Below are 21,917 nucleotides of genomic sequence, written 5' to 3' on the forward strand. Positions count from 1 at the left end.
AGGGGCGGGTCCGAGGCGGGGCGTCGGCCTGCAGCCAGCCCGCCGCCAGCCCGCCCTCCCCCGGCCGGCTCCTCGGCGCCGCCTGGGGTCCTTTCCGCCCGGTACTGCCAGCCAGCCCCGTGCCCGTTCGGCCAGGCCTGGAGCCGAGCCCTCCGCCATCATGCCGGCCGTATCCAAGGGCGATGGCATGCGCGGGCTTGCCGTGTTCATCTCCGACATCCGGAACTGTGAGCTCATGACCGGGGCCCGGGGGTCACGCGGGGACCGGGCGGAGGGAGCGGGGGAGCGCGGGGGTGTCCTCACGGGAAGGACCGGGGCAGCGCGGGCGTACGTGCCGGGAGGAGGTGGAGGGGATAGAGCAACGGGCTAGGTAGGTCATTCAGTGCCATCCTGAGCCTGTGTGGAGAAAATCAGAGACGCAGAAGAGGTGGGAGGCGGGCGACCACCTAGGGCCAGGGGCCAGAAGTTAAGGAACAGCCCAGGGGTCAGAGAAGATAAGGTTGGGAGACAGCAGAAAGACTAGAGATGATAAGGTGGGGGAACTGTAGAAGGACTAGAGATGGAAGTGGGGGGCATCAGGAGAACCAGAGTGATAAAGTGGAGTCAGAAATAGAAATGGGGGACAGCAGAGGGACGAAAAGAAGGTGAGGGGGCAGCAGAGGGACCAGATAGGATAAGGTGGGGGTGACACCATAGGGCCCATAGATGATAAGGTGGGGTCAGATAAACCAGAGATCATAAGGTGAGGGGACAGCAGAGGGACCAGAATGTAAGTGGAGGGACAGCATAGGGATCAGAGATGATGAGGTGGGGGGACAGAGGACCAGAGATGGAAATGGGAGACAGCAGAGGGTGAGGTATGAAAAGACTCTAGATGGAAGATGGATTAAGAGACATGGAAGGCATTTGAGAGGCTACATACAAGAAAGAGGGGTTATAGGTGTAGGTTCATGGGGAAACCCAAGATACCAGCAGGGCCTGGGAAGGAATGGTATTACAGAGCGAGTGTTCATGATGGAGGCAGACCCTTAGGAGGAGGGCAAGGCATCTGAAAACTCTAGGGGAGAAATCTGGGAAGCTGAGGGTAGGGGATGTGTGTGCCATGGGGAAGGAAAGGGGTCAGGGAACAAGGCAGGCTGGAATTCAAGCTTTCCTTAGCTTATCACAGCAATACAGGGGCCATGATCCCTTCTAGGAAGGGTGATTATAATGATGAGATGGGCTGGCTGCTGGTCAGCTCACAACTCCTGGGAGCAGATGTTGGTGTCTGGAGCTGCCAGGAGCCCTCAGAGGTTTCATCCATGGATGTGGTAGGCCAGACCCGGCTTTGTATTTGCAACTGCACTCCCGTCACTATGTGACCTTGAATGAGGGACTTCACCAGTCAGTTTCTTCATCTGTCGTGAGAGGTTGTTGATGGCTTCTTAATGAAGGGTGGCTGGGCTGATGCAGAACAAGGCCCACATGATGCAGCCCTAGGCTAGGCTCTGATAGCTGCTGGCAGCATTGGCTAGGATCTGAAGAATTACTTGGGGAGGATTGTGAACACAGTAGGTGTCAGCAAAGAAGATAGCGAGAAGCTGTGTATTCCCTTAGATGAGAGAGGCTTTGGACCCAGTGAACAGAGGTGGAGCTAGAAAGAGTTATAGATTTGGCATGGGTAACTGTTAAAAATGAGTGTGCTTGGGGCTGGAGAGATGGTTCAGCAGTTGAAAGTACTCACTGGCTGCTCTTTCAGAGGACCAGGGTTCAATTCCCTGCACCGACATGGCAGCTCATTCCTGTTTGTGACTCCAGTTCCAGAGCTTCTGACACCCTCACACAGATATACATGCAGGCAAAACACAATGAATATAAAACAAAAATAAATTATATATAAATGGGTGTGCTTTATCTCTGTTAACTATTGGGAGGATGGCCCTTTGCACCTACTTAGCCCCTTGGGGCTTAGCTTTTGCATCTGAACTCTATTCCTAATAGCATGTTGCCTGCAGAGATTTGTTTGCTCCTTTATTTGGTGAATACTGTTCGATTGCTCCTATGTATCTGTCCCTATCTGAAGTACTGGGGTCACAGCTATGTAGTATTCCTAGTCTTGGGCTGTGACTGTGGCTCAGCAGAGTAGAATACCTATATCTCTCAGTGAAGGCCTGAGGGCGTAGCTTGATGGTAGAATGCCTGCCTAGTGTGAACAAGGTCCTGGCTTCCAAGCCTAGCACCACAAGACAAAACAAAACAAACCTCCACATTCTTTGGAGCATCCATTCCTAGAAGGGAATGCAGTGTAGTCTGCCAGGGGCTGGCGCTGTGAAGAGGGAGCGCTGGGCTGAAGAGGTGAAGTGGAGGCTGGCGTTGTAGACCCAGGATGAGGAGCAAGGAGGAAGGGCTGGGTTGGAGGAATAGCGTCCATTCAGGAAGAGAATGTGTTCAAAGGTCCTGAGATGCATGTAAGCATAGAACATGAGCAGAGGCAGAGGAGACAGGGAGGCGAGGGCTCTGAGCACTGTGGCCCATCTGTGGCTAAACTGAGAGCTTTAGGACGGTGTTGAGCAGAGGAGGGCAGTGTCTCACAGTGTCCTCTAGAAACTGGAAATGCACTGCCAGGAGGGTGGTGAGTTTCAGGCTGGCTTAGACATGACCATGTCTCACGAAGAAAATCAAAACTCTTGAATGATTGTTCTGGCTGTTGTGAGAATGGACTGGAGAAGTTAGGGTAGCAGCTGGGAACCAAATCAAAGGCGTCACAGGCCTCCAGGCTCCAGAGGTGGCCAGTGGAGAAAGGGACTGCTCAGACGTGAGCAGAAGCAAAGCCCTGGAGTTGCAGCCTGACAACTAGCATTTGGAAGGCTAAGCTCCTGCGTGGTGACTGTGAGGATGGTCTGGGCTCCAGAGCAAGACTTGACTCAAAAACCAAAACACCGCCAGGGCTGGAGAGATGGCTCGGCAGTTGAGAACACTTGTAGAGAGCTGGTGGGTCTGGCTCTTAGTACCCTCATCAAGTGTGTTCCAACTGCCTATAACTCCAGTTCCGGGAATTTCACACCCTCTTCTGGCCTACAAGGGCGCGTGCAATTCATATGTCCAGACATACACATAAAATAACCCAAATAAAACAAAAGGATTGGTCAGTTGTTAGGTCAGCTTTGAAGGATTTGCAAAGAGAATTTGTGCTGTGGTTGGGGGAAGGAAAGAGAAGATAGGCAGGTATCACCTGCAGGGCCCTAGAGAGCAGCCAGGGGACAGAGCAAAGACACAAGCTGGGTCAGACTGTGGGGAGTTTATCCACGGCCTCTGCTGCCCCACCAAGCATTGTCCTCTCCTTGGCCCAGCAGCCATGTGTTGAGTGGTTAGTGTGTTTCAATCCTAAGACAACACTGGGGACACATTGGCAAATAAGACAGTATGCTCCTGTGCAGCTGTGACCCCAAGGAGAGAAGGTTCTTTGAGCAGATCACAACTATTGTCACAGATTAATGTGTCTTTGTGGCCTGAGGCAGTCAGACAAGAAATTTAAACAGAGCCAGGACTGGAGCTGAGGCCTGTCATGCCAGCTATTTCAGAGGCTGAGGCAGGAGGATTTCAAGTTCACAGTCAGCCTTGACCTGGCTAGATGTCTTAGGAGGTAGAGGCACTTGCCGCCAAGCCTGACATGGGTTCAGTTCATGGAATCACATGGTGGAAGGAGAGAACTACAAGTTGTCCTCTGTCTGCCACGTGCACACCATGGTGCACACCTACATACATGCATACACAGATCAAAGTAATCACAATATAAAGTCACCTTGTGTTAGAGACTGAGTCCAAAACCAGCTCGAGCAACTTAAAGACATCCTGTCTTAAAATAAAAAGTAGGGTCTGAGACGGGTGGCAGCCCACAACTTTAACCCCAGTGTCTGAGGCAGAGACCATAGATCTCTGAGTTCAAGTTCAACCTGGTCTACAGAGAGAGTTCAAGGGCTTCACAGAGAAATCCTGTCTTGGGTGGGAAAGGGTCTGAAGAGATTGCTTAGCAGGTAAGAGCACTGGCTGATCTTCCAGAGAACCTGGGTTTGATTCCTAGCACCACATGGCAGCTTACAAACGTCAGTAACTCCAGTTCCAGGGGATCTGACTCCTTCTGGCCTCTGTAGGTACTGCACACATATGGCACACAAACATACATGATAGCAAAACACTCAATATACACACCAGGAGTGGTGGCGCATGTCTTTAGTCCCAGAGCTCGGGGAGGCAGAAGCAGGCAATCTCTTGAGTTTGAGACCAGTCTGGTCCAGGACAGCCAGGGATACACAAAGAAACCCTGTCAATAAATAAATAAAGCAGGCACGAGAAGGGCTAGGTGCATAGTTCAGAGGTATAGTACTTTCCTAGCATGTATGACCCGAGTTCCATCTTGAGTAGCCCCCGTGTCCATCTACAAGACATCATGGCTCACACTTGATATCACTGAGGCAGGACAGTTTGAAGTTTGAAGCCAGCCTAAACTACACAGCAAGAACTCGCCCCAAAACAAACAAACAAGCAAAACCATAACAGGGTTGGCAAGCTGGCTCAGCAGGTGAAGGCGCTTGTTGCCAAGTCTGATGACCTGAATTTGATCCTGGGGACCCCACATGGTAGGAGGAGAGAAATGACTGGTACAAATTGTCCTCTGGCCTCCACACTTGTGTCCACACATCCATAATACACATAATAAATTCAAAAGGGTGGACATCAGCTATGCTTTATCAAGTGAGAGCTGCCAGTCCGAGGATTCCATGTGGATGAAATGTTAGAAGAGTCCGGTCTACAGAGGAAGCCAGTGATGAGTGGGATAGTGGGGTCAGGGCTGGGATGGATGGAGAGCCATTGCCTAGGTGTATATTCTTTGTGTGTGTGTGTGTGTGTGTGTGTGTGTGTGTGTGTGTGTGTGTGAAAGAGAATATTCTGGGATTAGATGCTGGTGATGGTTACACAGTTCTGTGAACAAAGAATTTAATAGGGTGAGTTTCACGGTGTGCAGCTTTGTTTGTTTGTTTGTTTTTCTAGACAGGGTTTCTCTGTGTGGCCCTGGCTGTCCTGGAACTCACTCTGTAGACCAGGCTGGGCCTCAAACTCACAGAGATCCATCTGCTTCTGCCTCCATAGTGCTGGGATTAAAGGCATGTGCCATCATTGCCCAGCCACAGTGTGCAGCTTTTAATTGAGATTTTTTTCTGAGCTTTTGGTTTTCTAAGATTCATGTAACCCAGACTGGCCTTGAACTCATTATGTAGACAAAGATAACCTTCAACCTCTGACCTGCCTGCCTCTACCTCCCAAGTACTGAGATAACAGGTTTGTGATTTATATCTAGTATTTGTTTATTTTAAACAAAGGTACATGTGTACCTGTTGTAAGCCTAGTGGTGGGGGGATTATGGGGTTCTGACTGGGCTCTGCTTCACAAGACATTCTGGGTGTTGTGCAGTGAGTCAAGCCATGGGTGGTGCAAAGGTCCTGAGATCAGGAGTTGTGAGTAGGGACCGGGCTAATATCTGTTCTGAGAGCATGGCAGGAGAAAAGTAGAGCTATGGGCAAGGAAAGGATGGCGTCAGGTTTGGGAGGAAGAGAGCCCTCAATGTGGGGGCAGGTAGGCTGTGACCAAGTAGTGCAGATTCTGGGGATAACAGATGATGCGGCTGGACTGTGTGAAGGTGTGCTCCTCCCTCCCAGAACAGGGAAGCCTTATCAAAGGGGAGTTGCTTCTGCAGGGCTGGGGCTATGTGCTATCAAATCCCTGTTCTTTTGGAGCAGGTCCATGAGAAAGGCCTTGGAGTTGAGTGCTGACTCCCTCTGCTCAAAGCTACCACATAGGAAGCACATCCTGTCCCAAATTAGATCTGCTGTGGTAGTGACTTTTACCTCGGTCGGTCCTGGGATCAAGGCTGGGGCTTTACCCTCTTCATCCTCAGCTCTGCCTTCTGCAGGTCCTGGCCCTGGGGAGGCCTCAGCGGGTGCTTGATGCAGGCAGAAGTAAGTGGATGAACGGATAAGTCAGTCTTTTTCCCACCAGTACTGGGGTCCAGAGGGAATATGGAAACCGGGTGTCCTGGTACGGGCTTGTTATCCTAGCACCAAGAAGAAAAGGCAGGGGGCCATCAGAAGTCCAAGGTCACACATGGCTAAAACCAAGTTCAGTATAAGTGTGGGCTTCATGAGTCCCTGTCTCACACAAAACAAAATAAAGTAGAGCTGGTGAGGCGCAGCAGTTAAGGACACTTGCTGTGTAAGCCTGGAGACCAGGGTTCAATCCCGATTCCACATAAAGGTGATGGAGGGGAGGGAACTTTGTCCACAAAATAGTCCACTGATACGCACGCACGCACGCACGCACGCACGCACGCACGCACGCACACAGGGTCATGCCTACCCTGTTTCCAGTGCCTCACAGCCACATGGCACATGACCATGGAAGGATCAAAACCATGAGAGTTTTATGGCAATCCAGAGGCTGGAAGCATTGAATACCTGCTTGACTTTGAGCAGGGTCCACAGGAGTTGGGGTCCAGGCTTTTGCATTTTCTCCGTGAAGGCACACAGGGTCCTCCGGGGCAGGGCCAGGCTGGCCCAGATTCCTTTGAGGGTAATTACAGACGCACTCTGTTGAGCTGGTACCTCTGTTTAGCCGTTTACAGAAGTCCTCACCCCCACGTACCTCCAAGCTGGAAACTACAAGCTGAGTAGACCTCCATGGAGGTCTATGTGAAGGATGATAACCTCAGGCAGCGAGATGACCCTGCTGCTCCGGACCCTCCTTTCTCCACACCCCAGCCCTTTGATGACTTGAGCCCAGTTCTTGTCCTCCTAGCCGCCTACCTGCCCGCCCCAAGCCTTTTTGCCTGCTGTTTCCACCGCCTCATCTCCGTTCCTAACCAGGAAGCCTTCCTCCCCTGTTGCAGTTCCAGCTCTCCACAAGGCTTGCCTCTGCAAAACCACATACCATTGTCCCTGGCTATAACTCCACCAAACCAAAACTCCAGGGGCAGGACAGGAGTGACTCAGTCCCAAGCCCACTCAAGAAATCCCTTCATGCCAGGTGTGGTGGCACCTGGGAGGGAGAGGCAGGCAGATCTTTGTGAGTTTGAGGCTAGCCTCCTTTACATAGTGAGTTGTTCCAGGACAGCCAAGGCTACATAGCTGACTCCCTCCCATAGACCATCTTAAAGAAAGGAAGGGAGGGAGGGAGGGAGGAAGGAAGGGAGGGAAGGAGGGAGGGAGGAAGGAAGGGAGGAAGAGACCTCTTTATGAGTGAGAATTGCTTTCTGACTCTGACATATTTGCATGCCACCTGTGATGGGTGGCTTACTGCCTGTCTGTCCCGAGTGCTGCACAGTCCAGCTTGCCAGGGCGCGGCTGTCTCGTGCCCTCTGGTGCTGCTCCTCCTGTGATTTTCAGCACTTCCAGAGCTGTCCCCAGCCTCTGAACTCTCTCTGTAGGCCCGCCTTTGCCTTTTTTGTTTTCCCTTAGTACTGGGAATGCTAACCAGGGCCTCATGCAAGGGATCTCTACTAAGCCATGCCCCCAGTCCCACTCAGTTGTTCTCTCTCAAGACAGGGTCTCATGTAGCCTGGACTTAGCCATGAAGACCTTAAACTCCTGGCTTCCTGTCCCCACTTGTAGTTAGGGATTCCAGGGATGCCGCCGCACTGGTTTACGCAGTGCTGAGATGGAACCTGGAGTTTGTGTATGCGAGGCAAACATTCGACCAATTGAGATACATTGGCAGCCTTCACTTTTTACTTTCTGAGAGAGAGTTAATTGTGTAGTTCTGGTTAGCCCAGAGCATATATCTGCCCTTCTGCCTCAGCCTCCAGAGTGCCGTGATCATAGGTTGGAGCTTTCCCATTCAGCTTCAGCTCTTTTACTTCTTATTTTGAGATAGAGCATCACTAAGTAGCCCAGGCTAGCCTTGAACTCACTCTGGTCCAGGCTGGCCTTGATCTCCCAAGTAGCAAGGATGACATCTCCACCCATGTCTGGCTTGTGCTTTCTCTTTTGGAGATGCCATACTTCGGCTTTTAGATTAAAAACAACAAAACATGTCTGGATGTTTTGCCTGCTTGTGTGTATGCAGCACTTATGTGCCTAGTGCCTTTGGTCTTCAGAAGCGGGCATCAGGACTAAAGTTACAGATGGTTGTGAGCCACCATGTAGGTGCTGGGAATTGAAACCAGGTCCTCTGGAAGATCAGCCAGCGCTTGTAGAACAGCAAGAACTAGGAGTGTGGCGTAGGCCTGTCGTTCCAGCACTTGGGAGGCAAAGGCAGGAAGATCCTGAGTACAAAGCCAGCTTGAGCTACATAGTGAGACTCTCAGGATATAATAATAGGACTGGAGAGATGGCTCAGTGGTTAAGAGCACTTGTTACTTTTCTAGAATATCTAGGTTTGATTCCCAGCACTCGTGTGGATTATAGCCATATGTAACTCCAGTTCTAGGGAATTTGATGCCCTCTTCTGGCCTCCATTCATCCAGAAATGCCAGTGGTATATTGTTATACATGCAGGGAAAATACTCATACACATGAAAAATATAATAATTATAATAATGAATTTCTTGTACAGAAGGGAATGGAAAGTATCTCTCTGAGGAAGTTGCAGGAGTGAGACCAAAGTGATAGAACACAGGAGGTGGCTGGAGGCAGAAGCTAGTGTCCCATAGCCCAGAGTGTAGGGATAGATAGGAAGGAGGCAAAGAGAAGGCTGCCAGAGGAGCCTGTGAAAGTGCAGATTGTGTTTGGGTGAGGTCCTGATGGAGTGTCACAGTGCAGGGACATGCTCTGGAGGTCCCCTGTGTGGAGTAGGGTTCTATTTAGAGGAGTTGAGTGTGCAGTGACATCTGAAGGTGTGGCCCTGGGGGCTCTAGTGGCAGTGAGGGTAGCCAGAAGACAGGCAGCACACGGAACAGGGTGCCTGGGACACCAGACAGCTCTGGCCTGGCATCATAAAGGGAGTCTTTGTGTCGTGGCAGAGGTTTAGGGACAGCATAGACCTAGGGGTGAAGAGGAAGGTCATGCTGGGAGATAGATCATCATCAGGTGCTGCTGCTTAGGGAAGGCAGGGACAGGACAGGAGAGATGCAGACCCCTCCAGACCCAACCCCAGCACCCTGTAGTTCATAGCCCACTAGGAGGAGGAGGAAGGAGGGCAGAAAGCATGTACTGGTGGCTGCCTGGAGACAGACCAGCAAGCTCCCAGTGGGGCACTGTGTGAGGAATGGGGAATGGGCATTTGGAGTGCTCCAGTGTGAGGTGTGGGGAGTGGGCATTTGAGCCCAGACCCTGCAGGGGAAGTGAGGGCTGGTGGCTGAATGCAGCCTCACATGCCTTGCCCTCTCTCCACAGGCAAGAGCAAAGAGGCTGAGATCAAGAGGATCAACAAGGAACTGGCCAACATCCGCTCCAAGTTCAAAGGCAGGCTGGTAGCCCAGAGCCTCGGGGAGGGAGCCGGGCCCAGAGTACTTGCAAGTCTTCCTATATGTGGCTCCTTCTCCCTCCTCTGCCCCAGGGGACAAGGCCTTAGACGGCTACAGTAAGAAGAAGTATGTGTGTAAGTTGCTCTTCATCTTCCTGCTGGGCCATGACATTGACTTTGGACACATGGAGGCTGTGAACCTCCTGAGCTCCAACAAGTACACAGAGAAGCAGATAGTGAGTGCCGAGAGGCCGGGGCGGGGGTGCTGGGGCCGAGGGAGGGGGACGGGGTGCTGGGGCCCAGGGAGGGGACGGGGGTGCTGGGGCCCAGGGAGGGGGGTGCTGGGGCCCAGGGAGGGGGACAGGGGGGTGCCGAGAGGCCGGGGCGGGGGTGCTGGGGCCCAGGGAGGGGGGTGCTGGGGCCCAGGGAGGGGACGGGGGGTGCCGAGAGGCCGGGGCGGGGGGTGCTGGGGCCCAGGGAGGGGACGGGGGGTGCTGAGAGGCCGGGGCGGGGGGTGCTGGGGCCCAGGGAGGGGGGGCTGGGGTCTGGATCCCCGGGTTTGAGGGAAGGAGGGTTAGGGCCTATACTTCTGCATGTTAGTCTAGTGCCTCTTAGCCACAGGCTCCCAGCTGTCCCCTCCCTACCCCCCAGGGGTACCTGTTCATCTCAGTCCTGGTGAACTCGAACTCAGAGCTGATCCGGCTCATCAACAACGCCATCAAGAATGACCTGGCCAGCCGCAACCCCACTTTCATGTGCCTGGCCTTGCACTGTATCGCCAACGTGGGCAGCCGTGAGATGGGCGAGGCCTTTGCTGCTGACATTCCCCGAATCCTGGTGGCTGGGTGAGGCACTGGGGACCACAGCTAAAGGGCAGAAACAGAACTAACAGCCAGCTTTGTTTGTGGCACTGCCTAAGTCCTTCTCCCTGGGCCTTCGACCATGTCCCAGGCTGCCCGGAAGGGAAGGGCCTGTCCCCACCTGGTGGCCATGTGTCTAATGCACACCATTAGTGTCTCCTGTGGAAGTGACAGTCTCATCCCTATCTCCTTCAAGAAACAGCATCTCCCCTGTGCCGGCAGCACTGATGGGTGACAATGGTACCACCACCAGAGGTGGACAGTCTCAGTGGTCACAGCCAAGAAGCTTTTCCCAGTGGTTGCAGCTTCTGCTGGGTGAGAAAAGGCGGGATTTTCAGGCTAGCTGGGTCAGTGGTGGCCCTGTGTGACCTGCCTGCTGCAGGAAGCTTCTGGGCTGTTGTTCCCTGAGCAGTCAACGTCGATTAGTAACACGGCTCTGACTCCCGAGGCGGCAATGGAAGTAGACCTGTGTTCCCAACTGCCAGGGTACTGAAGAAGATGCACAGGTGGCTGGGGCTGGAGCTCTGCTGGTAGAATGCTGGCCTGGCCCACACAAGATCCCCAGCACTGCGCTGGGTATGGAGGCAAGGGGAGCAGAAGGTCAAGGTCATCTTCTGACACTTAGGGAGTTCAAAGCCAGCCTGGGCTATATGAGACCCTGTTCAAAACTAATTCTTTTTTTTGGGGCGGGGGGCTGTGGAGACAGGGTTTCTTTGTGTAACAGCTCTTGCTATCCTGGAACTCGATTTGTAGACCAGACTGGTCTACACAGAGATCCGCCCGCCTCTGCCTCCTGAGTGCTAGGGTTAAAGGCATGCGCCACCACCACCCAGCTTGCAGCCAGTGTTCTTAACAGCTGAGCATCTCTCTAGCCCAGAACAATTTTTTGCTCATTAGTTTTTTCCTAGTGAAAGAAGAAATACACAGGGTAGTGAGCACACCAGAGGGTGGGTGAAAAGTGACTTCACCTTTTTTTCTTTTTTTCTTTTTTTAAGTAATTTATTTATTTTTATTTTATGAGTGTTGATTGGTGTTTTGCCTGCATGTATGTCTGTCTGTGTGAGAGTGTCGGATCCCTGGAATTAGAGTTACAGACAGTTGTGAGTTGCCCTGTGGGTGCTGGGAATTGAACCTGGGTCCTCTGGAAGAGCAGTCGGTATTATTTTAAATCACTGTGTAGGTGTGTTTGTCTGTGTGTGGGTATGTGCAAGTGAGTGCAGGTGCTCTTGGAGGCCAGAAGCATAGGGTCCTCTGGAGGTAGAGTCACAGGAGGTTGAGAGCCACTTGACATGGGTGCTGGGAACCGAAGTTGTCCTCTGGAAGAGCAGCAAGTGCTCTTAACTGCTGAGCCATCTCTCTGGCTCTGAAAAAGGCTTTAATTAACAAGTCAGGGGTTCTCCAGGGGTGATGTGTAATGCACTAGAATGGAGTCAGTGATCATTGGAGGATGTGAGGGCCTTTCACAAAAGGCCCAGCAGGTACCAAGGCTCAGGGTGTAGGTGTGTGGTTACCAGGGAGTCTCTGGATGGAGTGTAGTGAGCATGGAGAGACTTTGGGGAGTCTGCCTCTGCTTCCCACAGGAGTGGAAGTGACTGGTGTGTGTCAGGCAGATGGACAGCAGAAGCAGTGTTATTTTTGAGAAGAAGCACCGTGGCTGCTGTGCCCAGAGGTGAGGTTTCTGTTTCCAGCAGTGTAGACAGGTGTGGCCGATCTGGGTGTAGTGGAGCCTGTAGGAGGCAGGCAGACTGAACAAGCCTGAGGCCAGCCTGAAATCCCTGTCTCAAAAAAAGGGAAAGACTTTAGTTTGGACAAAGGAGCAAGAGGCTATTGGTTAATGGTGTCCTGAGCTAGCCAGTTAATGAGGCACACACAGGCCAGCAGAAGCAGCCAACCCTGACGAACAGGACTCAGATAGGCTGGGCTTTGAAGGCCTCTGGGATCTGGGGAAGCTTTGCAGCCTCTGGGAGCAAAGAAAAGCTTGTCCAGGTAGAAGCTGTGGGAAGCCACACATCAAAGTGTGGATGACCTAGAAATAAACACCTCTGGGAACTGTGTACAAAATAACCTGTCTCTGTCTCTGGCACAGAGCAACCAAGGCTGGCTTCCAGCCTGTTTTTTTGTTTGTTTGTTTGTTTGAGGCAGGACATCATGTAGCCCAGGCTGGCCGTGAACTGATTCTCTAGCTTCCACCTCCTTAGTGCTAGGATTGCAGGCATGCACCATTGCGCCTGTGTTACCCTGCCTGGGTCACCTTTGAAATGATCCAAGCCAGGCAAGGCTGAGCACTCGCTGTCTCGTGTATGAGTGTTGTGCCTATATGTGTGTATGTTTTGCCTATATAAATATATCCCATATATGTGCAATACACACAAGAAGAGAGGCTGTGAATAGGGAAGGGAAGTAGCCTGAAGGCAGGTCCTGAGGTGACCCAGAGTATAGGCTGACCTACAGTAGGAAAAGGATGAAAGTCCTGTTGCTGCTGCAGACCTGCCATCCAACACTGGGAAACTGAGGCAGGAGGATTAAGAATTCAAGGTCATAGCTGGGCAGTGGCAAATGCCTTTAATCCTAGCACTCAGGAGGTAGAGGCAGGGTGATCTCTGGGAGTTCAAAGCCATCCTGGTCTATAAAGCAAATTCCAGGACATCCAGGACTGTTATACAGAGAAACTCTGTTGGGGGGTGGCGAGAGAAGGGGCATTTTACGGCCAGGTTGAGCAGCACTGTAGTCAGATCCTGTCTCCTAATTGATTAGTTAATAATTTTAACCTCACTGGGCAGTGGTTGGTGCACGCCTTTAATCCCAGCACCAGAGAGGCAGAGGCAGGCGGATCTCTGTGAGTTCGAGGCCAGCCTGGTCTACAGAGTGAGATCCAGGACAGCCAGGGCTACACAGAGAAACCCTGTCTTAAAAACAAACAAACAAACAAAAAGTTTGCAACAGGCTCTCACTAGGAACCCATTCTGATCACTGTCTGCTTTTAGTTTGATTTGCTTGTGTTTTGAGATTGTCCAGTGTAGTCCAGGTTGGGCTTGAACTCACTATGTAACTGAATATAACCTTGAACTGCTCCTCCTGCTACTTAGCCTCTAGAGTACAGGAGTGTGCTACACTGTCAGCAAAATTCAGTTTCTATTATTTGTTTAGTTTTTTTGGTTTTTCAAGACAGGGTTTCTCTGTGTAGCCCTGGCTGTCCTGGATCTCGCTCTGTAGACCAGGCTGGCCTCGAACTCACAGAGATCCTCCTGCCTTTGCCTCCCAAGTGCTGGGATTACAGGCATGCGCTATCACCGCCTGGCAGGTGACACTGTCTTGTTGGCATGGTGGCATGAGGGTAGACAGATTTATGTGAATCTGAGGCTATCTTGATACACATATTGAGTTCAAGGCTAGCCAGGGCTACATGGCGAGAGGCTGTCTCAAAGGGGGAGGTCCCATTCAGTTGCCAGCCTGACCTTGAACTCCCTCTGTAGTCTAGACTCCTTGATTTTACTGTCGCCCAGCCCAGCTTCCTCAGGGCTAGAATGACAGGCATGTGTCACCAGCCCCTGCTTATCACTCCTTTAAAATACTTATTTATTCATCTTTATGTGTATGTGTGCTCTTTGAATCTGTGTGCACCAGGTATGTGCAGCATACCACAGAAGCCATCCCATGGCCTCTGGCTCACTCTCTTCCTCCATGTTCCCCTGAAGTCTTCTGGGTCTGGACTCACATCTGTGTCCATCTTTGCTACATGTATTTGCTGCATGTATTGCAGTTTGCACCCAGCCTGAGCAGCACCTTGGTCTGTCTGCCTCCGTCTAGTTTCAGAGTTACTGACCAGGAAATGAACAAGGGAGTCCTTCAGTCAAGAGTGGGACATGGAAGCAGGCCGGGCTGAGCCCCGCTGGCAGAGTGCTCACCTAGTACACCCAAAGTGCTCCTCCATCCATAGTACCGTAGAAACCTGTGTGGTGGTTTATGCCTCTCCTCAGTCAGGATGTAGAAATAAACCCAGAGAGCTGAGAGATAGCTGGGCGGGCAGATGGGACAAAGGAATCAGAACTTGAAGGCCAGCCTTGGCTCTTGAAGCCCTGATTAAAGTTTGAAGTTGTCTGCTTGGAATCCTGGATGGGCAGGGCAGGGCAGGGCTGGGCCTCTCTGGGCCTCTAGGACTCCCAAGGAGAACCGTTTCCTGCCTCTCCTCCTTTGGTTTGTTCTGTCTCTGCCTCAGCAGTTACTGGTGAGGTCTGTTCGCCAGTGTGTCTGCTCTGCCAGTCCTTCATAATCTATAGCAATGCAGGGCACATGCAAGCGCTCAGGATACAGGGCAGAGCCAGCCTACACATTCTGTCTGGTACTGCCAGTTGTTTTGTGGATGATGAGACAGAGGCCTTGGGACAGTCAGGGCAGCGTCCAGATGCTTTGAGGTCACCCTGGCTGCCTGTGTCCTATCCTGGGAAGTCGGGTGCACTGGATCCAAGTAGCCCTGACTGTTTTGCACTGTTCCCACAGAGACAGCATGGACAGCGTGAAGCAAAGTGCAGCCCTATGCCTGCTTCGACTCTACAAGGCCTCACCTGACCTGGTGCCCATGGGCGAGTGGACGGCACGTGTAGTGCATTTGCTCAATGATCAACACATGGTGAGGTGCCCAGATGCCCCCAAATGCCTGAAGCCCCTGCCCTGACCTCTTCCCTGATGCTAGGAACCAACCCCGTGACATTCCAACCTAGCTACTGTGTCCCCAGTGCCTATGACCTGCCTGATTTTTCTAGAAACTTTCCTACCTCTTTGACATCTCCTTGGCTGCTGCCAGGGACTGTCCCCATCTTTGACCCAGCTCCTTAAAAAAAAAAAAAAAATCCTGCATATTTCTGAGCCTAGAGACCCCCTAGCAAGGCCATTACCTGCTGTCTAAGGAAGACCTGACTCTTGCCCCACCTAAGACTCCTGGTACCCCAACTGTGCTCCTTACTTTTGAGGTGATTTACCCCCATGTCAGGGCCTTCCCAGGTCCGCAAATCTCATCTGTGAGGTCTCTTTACCCTTCCCCTGAAGCACAATCACCCTTGCATGTATCTTGCCCCCTACCTGGAATGTCCTTGGATTTGCCCTTGCCCATCCTCATCCTGGCCATGAGCCTGGGCCTTCATGCCTGAGCTCCTTGCAGGGAGTGGTCACAGCCGCTGTCAGCCTTATCACCTGCCTCTGTAAGAAGAACCCAGATGACTTCAAGACCTGTATCTCACTGGCTGTGTCTCGCCTGAGCCGGGTGAGTATGCTGTCACCCTAGTGTACCTATGACACCTGTCACTCTCCCCGCTTCCCTGAACGCCAAGCCAGCCTGTGCTTACAAGCAAAGCCTCTGTGGTGGCTTCTCCCAGGCTGTGCAGCTGCAGAAAAGTGGCTTCACTTCTCTGAGCTTCTTTTCCTACGTGCTTCAGGGGCTGACACCAATGCTGTGTGTAGCGTGGCTATTGTGGATAAGGAGTTGGGGTGCCACCAAGCGCCCAAAGCTGTCTTCCCTCCTTTCTGTGCTTGTTCTGCTCTTTCCTCTCTGCTTGTCCTTTCTTTCGCCTCTCACCACCAGCGCTGGCCTCAAAGCACCCCGCGACTCTGTGTGCCTGGCTCTGCGTCTGGATCAGCCTTTGCAGAGCCCCTGTCCTGGGAAGGGGGAGAGTGACAGGGTGGTGACTCAGTCACAGACTGCCAAGATGACTGTGTGTCATGGAGGGAGCTGGGCATCACGGGCACCTCATGGAGATCTAGCCCTGTCTAGGAGCCAGGCGAGCTTCTCAGGGGTGCTAACCAAAGGGAAACTCAGGGAAATCAAACTATTGTCTGGAGGTCAGAAGTGTCTCAGATCCTTGGGCCAAAGGAACACCTATACCCACCGTTCAGACTGTCCCCAGCCCATCATTTCCCACATCTGAATGTGCAGGTGCAGGCCCAGGAGGGAACAGGGATGAGGAGACATGGTCATGCCACTGTCAGAGTGCTGTGGGGGGCTTCCTGGAGAAAGTGTGTGTTTGTTTGTCCCACCCTGTGACACCCCCCTCCCCACCCCCAGACAGGGTCTCTGTGTATCCCTGGCTGTCCTGGAACTCACAGAGATCCACCTGCTTCTGCCTCCCAGTGCTGGGATCAAAGGTGTGCACTACCGCCCGGCTGCTTGGTGCTTGGCTTTTCAAGGTGGAGAAGGAGGTTACCCTGAGAAGAGACAGTCGTGATCTTTCGATCTTTGACTGTGTCCCTTTCAGACCTGTATTGGACCTGGGACCTAAGATCAAACCGAGCTCCAGACTCTTCAGTAGTTTCCTGCAGTACTCAAGATGCAGGAACCTGGGTAGTAAAGGCTAATGGAGGAGGCAGAGCCCAAGGGACTGCCACACGCAAGGAACTGGCAGAGACTTTTGATCCACTGTTAGCAGCATTATTTGGAACATTCAGAGCCAGGTGTTGGGGCATAGTGCAGGCACTCAGGAGCTGAAGCAGGAGGGTTTTGTGAGACCAGCTGGGCTATCTAGTGGAACTCTGTTCAGAAAGAAGGAAAAGGGTTCCACCAACCTCAGGCTTAGTTCTGATCCCGTGCTCAGGCCACACTACCTTCAGGCCTTGGTTTCCCCTTCTGTAGTCTTGGCTCTTACGGTGCAACCCTGCTGTAAACATGTCTCTTCAGGGCACAGGGCCCTCCTCCCGCCCATCACTCCCTCCTTCTGCAGATTGTCTCCTCTGCCTCCACCGACCTCCAGGACTACACTTATTACTTCGTCCCTGCCCCCTGGCTCTCTGTAAAGTTGCTGCGGCTGCTGCAGAGCTACCCACCACCAGGTAAGGCCTGCGGCCACCAGCATGTGTCCACTCCTGAGCCAGGCTAGGTCCAGACTGCATGGGAGGCCACGTGAGCGAGATGGGGCAGGCAGCCTTTTGCTCTGCCCTGCTCATCACCTGGGGTGATGCTCTTGTCTTGGGCCCCCTTCCTTCTCACAGCCCTCTGCTGTGGGAGAGCTAGTTACCATGCATGCTTTACAGAAGAGAGGGCCGAGGCCAGAGCAGGGAGTTCTGGCCCGGGTGCCTCCACTAGAGTGCTGGCAGCTGTCTCTTGCAGCTGCTGTCTGGCTACTGCCTTCGACGGCAGTGGGGCACTTTGGGACACCGATGAGTTTGTTCTGTTAAACTCATAACCCTTGAGCCAGGCGGTGGTGACACACACCTTTCATCACAGCACTGGGAGGCAGAGGCAGGTGGATCTCTGAGTTCAAGGCCAGCCTGGGCTACAGAGTGAGCTCTAGGATAGCCAAGGCTACATGGAGAAACCCTGTCTCAAAAATTAAAAAATAAAATAAAATTTAAAAACTCCAAACAAACAATGAAAACCCTCATAATCCCTGGTACCCAGATAGTGTGCAGTGCCCTTCTGGGATGACAGTTGAGGGTCAGCTTCTTTGTTTGTTTGTTTGTTTTTTGGAGCTGAGGATCAAATCCAGGGCCTTGCGCTTCTACCACTGAGCTAAATCCCCAACCCCGAGGGTCAGCTTCTTGATCTCTATGGCTAGCTCCTTGGGAATGCTTGACCTCCATGGTGGCTCTGGGGAAGACTCCTGGAGTTTCCATACTTGTGTGAGAAACTTAACGAGCATCAGTGCAGCAGAGGAGGAAACAGGTTCATAAGAGGGGAGTGGGTGGGAGCCCAGACCTGGAAATAATGTTCTACCTCAGAAGGCAGAGGCCCAGCCTGGTAAGGTGAAAGCTGGAGCAGGCTGCAGGCTCCAGGGACTGGGCGGAGAGCTCAGCTACTTCCCTTCCCTTTCCCCAGAGGATGCGGCTGTGAAAGGACGGCTCGTGGAGTGTCTCGAGACTGTGCTCAACAAAGCCCAGGAGCCCCCCAAGTCCAAGAAGGTGCAGCACTCCAACGCCAAGAACGCTATCCTCTTTGAGACCATTAGCCTCATCATCCACTATGACAGGTGCTGCAGGCAGGGGTGTGCAGAGGCAGGGCCACTGGCCTGAGGGAGGAAAGAGAACAGGATATGCCTGAGGAAGGATGGCTGGCATCTAACACCTGGATCTGAGGAAGGAAAGCAGGGCCCCACAGTATAAGGGAGGAGTTTGGGGCCTGGGATCCTTGCTAGGAAGGCAACAGAGGTGTGAAATGCTCCTCTGAGGTAGATGCAGAATTGCTGCATATCTTTGTGGGTTCAGTCTTGCATACTGGGGATTAAAATCAGGGCTAGTTTCTGCTGGCTGTATTCTCCACTCCAGTGCATATGATCCCAGATGTCCGGGTTCCTAGGAGGGTCAGAACGGGATGTTGGAGTGAGCAGAAGTGAGGACCTGGATCCTCAGGGAGCTATGAGATGGATCAGTTCATGTCCCATCTCCATCTATACTTCACTTGTGCCTGGCAGTGAGCCCAACCTCCTGGTCCGCGCCTGTAACCAGCTGGGCCAGTTCCTGCAGCACCGGGAGACGAACCTGCGATACCTGGCCCTGGAGAGCATGTGTACGCTGGCTAGCTCTGAGTTCTCCCATGAGGCCGTCAAGACTCACATTGATACCGTCATTAATGCCCTCAAGGTGCAGCCCTCTGCCCCACTCAGAGTGGCCAGGGGCTTGGTGGCCCACAGTGGGCCCAGTGCAGTTTAGACCCCATCTCGGTCTTGCTCTTCTTCCTCAGACGGAGCGGGATGTCAGTGTGAGGCAGAGGGCAGCCGACCTCCTGTATGCCATGTGTGACCGGAGCAATGCCAAGCAAATTGTGTCGGAGATGCTGCGGTACCTAGAGACTGCAGACTATGCCATCCGAGAGGAGATCGTGAGTCCAGGGGCCAGAGCTGGACAGCTGGATGTGAGGGAGGATGGCCAGGACCTGGACCACAGAGTCTAAACGGGGAGGGCTGGGGTCTGACCCCTTAGATTGGGAGGAGTTTGGGGCCTGGACCTTTGGGTCTAAGGGAAGAAGAATAAAGTTAGGAATCCCGGGTCTATGGGATGAGACTGGGGAGGGGCCTTGGTTGTTAGGATGGGGTCAACAGTGATCACAGATCCAAGACCCCTCCTGTGGGCATAATGGTCCACTCACACCTTACCACCTTCTGCCATAGGTATTGAAGGTGGCCATCCTGGCTGAGAAGTATGCAGTAGACTATAGCTGGTATGTGGACACCATCCTCAACCTCATCCGCATCGCAGGCGACTATGTGAGCGAGGAGGTGTGGTACCGAGTGTTGCAGATTGTCACCAACCGTGACGATGTCCAGGGTTATGCTGCCAAGACAGTGTTTGAGGTTAGCATCCTTCACTTTGACCCCATGGTGGGACCCGGCCACCAAAATCAAAAGCATCCAGGCAATGATATACCCCACCAGCAGGGTCTTGCATCCTGAGTCATCAAGGGACCTGCAACCTTGGGTCCTTGCTGTTGTGAAGAGGCCACAGCGTGGATGTCACGCCCCTGTGTTCTGGTCCTTGTCCAGGAGAACTGGCCACTTTACTCCCTGTGTAGTGTTTCACAGGGGAAGTAAAGTTTTCACATGGCAGGGAAGGCAGCTGGGGCAGCAGCATGTGTAGCTAGGGCTGCACTAAGTAGTCCAGCTGTGCAAGTGTGAGAGTCTGGTTTTCAGTCCTGGTACTCATGCAGAAGCTGAGTATGCCTCTGTGTGACTATAATCTAGCACTGTGGGGGCTTGCCGGCCAGCTAGTCAACCACAATGGAACTTTAGGTTCAGTGAGAGATCCTGTGTCAAGGTGGAGAATGATTGAGGAAGACACCTGACATCTTCGTAACTTTGCATACGGGCATGCACAGAACGTGGGGTGGAAGCTACTCATGGCTGTCCAGGAAATAATCAAGGATAACACATTCCCTAGTACCCTCATTTCTCCAGGTAGATCCCCTCCCACAGCTTTTAGGACCTTCCAGACATCGCTGGCAGCTGGGGCTCAAGCATTGAAATCACAGTGTGTGGGGGAGATCTTAGAGTCACTCGACAACTTCCCTATGCCTCAGTCTCCCCATTTATGACCTGTGTACATTGCAGAGATCAGGGGACTCCTATCCTTGTCCTCACACTGCTCTCCCTTGCTCCCTCACAGGCCCTTCAGGCCCCAGCCTGTCATGAGAACATGGTGAAGGTCGGTGGCTACATCCTTGGGGAGTTTGGGAACTTGATTGCTGGGGACCCACGCTCCAGGTGAGGGAGCCTCATTCTGGGGGAGAGAAGTGATGGCGTTCGGGGTGGAGTGCAGCCTTGCCCCGGGGAGTGTGGGTGCGGCGCGCCTGCTGACCTCGCCTCCTCCACAGCCCGCCCGTGCAGTTCTCACTCCTGCACTCCAAGTTCCACCTGTGCAGCGTGGCCACTCGGGCCCTGCTGCTGTCCACCTACATCAAGTTCATCAACCTCTTCCCCGAGACCAAGGCCACCATCCAGGGCGTCCTGCGTGCCGGCTCCCAGCTGCGCAATGCCGATGTGGAGCTACAGCAGCGGGCAGTGGAGTACCTCACCCTCAGCTCTGTGGCCAGCACTGATGTTCTGGTCAGAGCCCACGCCCCAGGCCTTGGGACCGCCCTCTCGGGTCGTAAGTGCCCCCTGACTCTTCTCCTGCCCACAGGCCACTGTGCTAGAAGAAATGCCTCCATTTCCTGAGCGTGAGTCATCTATCCTGGCCAAGCTGAAGCGCAAGAAGGGCCCTGGGGCAGCCAGCGCCCTGGACGAGAGCCGCAGGGACGCCAGCAACGCTGACATCAATGGGGGTGTGGAGCCCACCCCCAGCACTGTGGTGAGCGAGCGCACTTACGGGTCCTGCGGCCAGACTGGGTCCTCTGCCCTTGCCCTGTCTCACCCACCCCCTCTCGCTATTGCAGTCGACACCCTCACCCTCCGCGGACCTCCTGGGGCTGCGGGCAGCCCCTCCCCCTGCCGCACCTCCAGTTCCTGTAGGTGGGAACCTCCTGGTGGATGTCTTCTCTGACGGCCCCAGTGCACAGCCCAGCCTGGGGCCCACACCTGAGGAGGCCTTCCTCAGGTACCCTGTCCTTGTCCCACTCAGTCCCACCCCTCCATCTCCCTCCTGTCCCTAGCCTCTGGCTGCCACTCTGGACTCTGCTGCCCCGGCGACCCCGTGCTGTCCTTTCCCATAGCTGTATCTCAGCCCACTCTTCCTTCTGATCCCTCTTGCCTCTCTTTCCCTGGCCCTCTTGCTGCCTCTCTGGGATTGGCTGCCTACCACACCTGTCTTCTCTGTCTCCTCTGGGATTGGATGGCCCAGCGAGCTGGAGCCCCCTGCCCCTGAGAGCCCCATGACTTTGTTGGCTGACCCAGCTCCAGCTGCTGAGTAAGGGGTGGCCTCTGGCTGTGGGGTTGATGGATGTCTCCAGGGTGGGCTTCAGGGGTTTCTGCTGACTGACGGGTTAGAAAACAGTGGAAGTTGGGGTCCATGGGAGACCCCTCCACCAGGGCCCCACTCCCATTCCTGAGGGTCTCTGGGGAAACTTGGCCTGTGGGTCCTGGGGACTCTGCCTTCCTAGAGAGTGTTGCCTATACCCCCAGTCCCTTACGAATCTCACTTCTTCCTCTCCTCCAGCCCAGGTCCTGAGGACATAGGCCCTCCCATCCCGGAAGCGGATGAACTGCTGCATAA

At 53.4% G+C, this 21,917-nt stretch overlaps 1 protein-coding gene across 2 annotated transcripts in view; it reads left to right on the forward strand.

Moving 5' to 3' along the window:
• Positions 1-21,917, forward strand: part of Ap2a1 (adaptor related protein complex 2 subunit alpha 1) — a 24,753-nt gene continuing 2,836 nt past the window's right edge. Inside the window, exons 1-17 of one of the 2 annotated variants that reach the window (XM_036184138.1) lie at positions 2-227; positions 9,363-9,431; positions 9,526-9,668; positions 10,084-10,277; positions 14,790-14,919; positions 15,448-15,549; positions 17,000-17,108; positions 18,094-18,244; positions 18,686-18,854; positions 18,955-19,092; positions 19,382-19,564; positions 20,373-20,470; positions 20,581-20,812; positions 20,889-21,056; positions 21,142-21,302; positions 21,546-21,611; positions 21,861-21,917. In XM_036184138.1, the coding sequence (XP_036040031.1) occupies positions 161-227; positions 9,363-9,431; positions 9,526-9,668; positions 10,084-10,277; positions 14,790-14,919; positions 15,448-15,549; positions 17,000-17,108; positions 18,094-18,244; positions 18,686-18,854; positions 18,955-19,092; positions 19,382-19,564; positions 20,373-20,470; positions 20,581-20,812; positions 20,889-21,056; positions 21,142-21,302; positions 21,546-21,611; positions 21,861-21,917 (2,237 nt within the window). In that variant the 5' untranslated portion in view covers positions 2-160. Of the gene's footprint in view, positions 228-9,362; positions 9,432-9,525; positions 9,669-10,083; positions 10,278-14,789; positions 14,920-15,447; positions 15,550-16,999; positions 17,109-18,093; positions 18,245-18,685; positions 18,855-18,954; positions 19,093-19,381; positions 19,565-20,372; positions 20,471-20,580; positions 20,813-20,888; positions 21,057-21,141; positions 21,303-21,545; positions 21,612-21,860 lie in introns of both variants that reach the window. The other variant, XM_036184148.1, reaches the window with a different exon arrangement.

This window comes from Onychomys torridus, chromosome 1 (assembly GCF_903995425.1).
Source record: "Onychomys torridus chromosome 1, mOncTor1.1, whole genome shotgun sequence".
NCBI classification, from domain to species: Eukaryota; Metazoa; Chordata; class Mammalia; order Rodentia; family Cricetidae; genus Onychomys; species Onychomys torridus.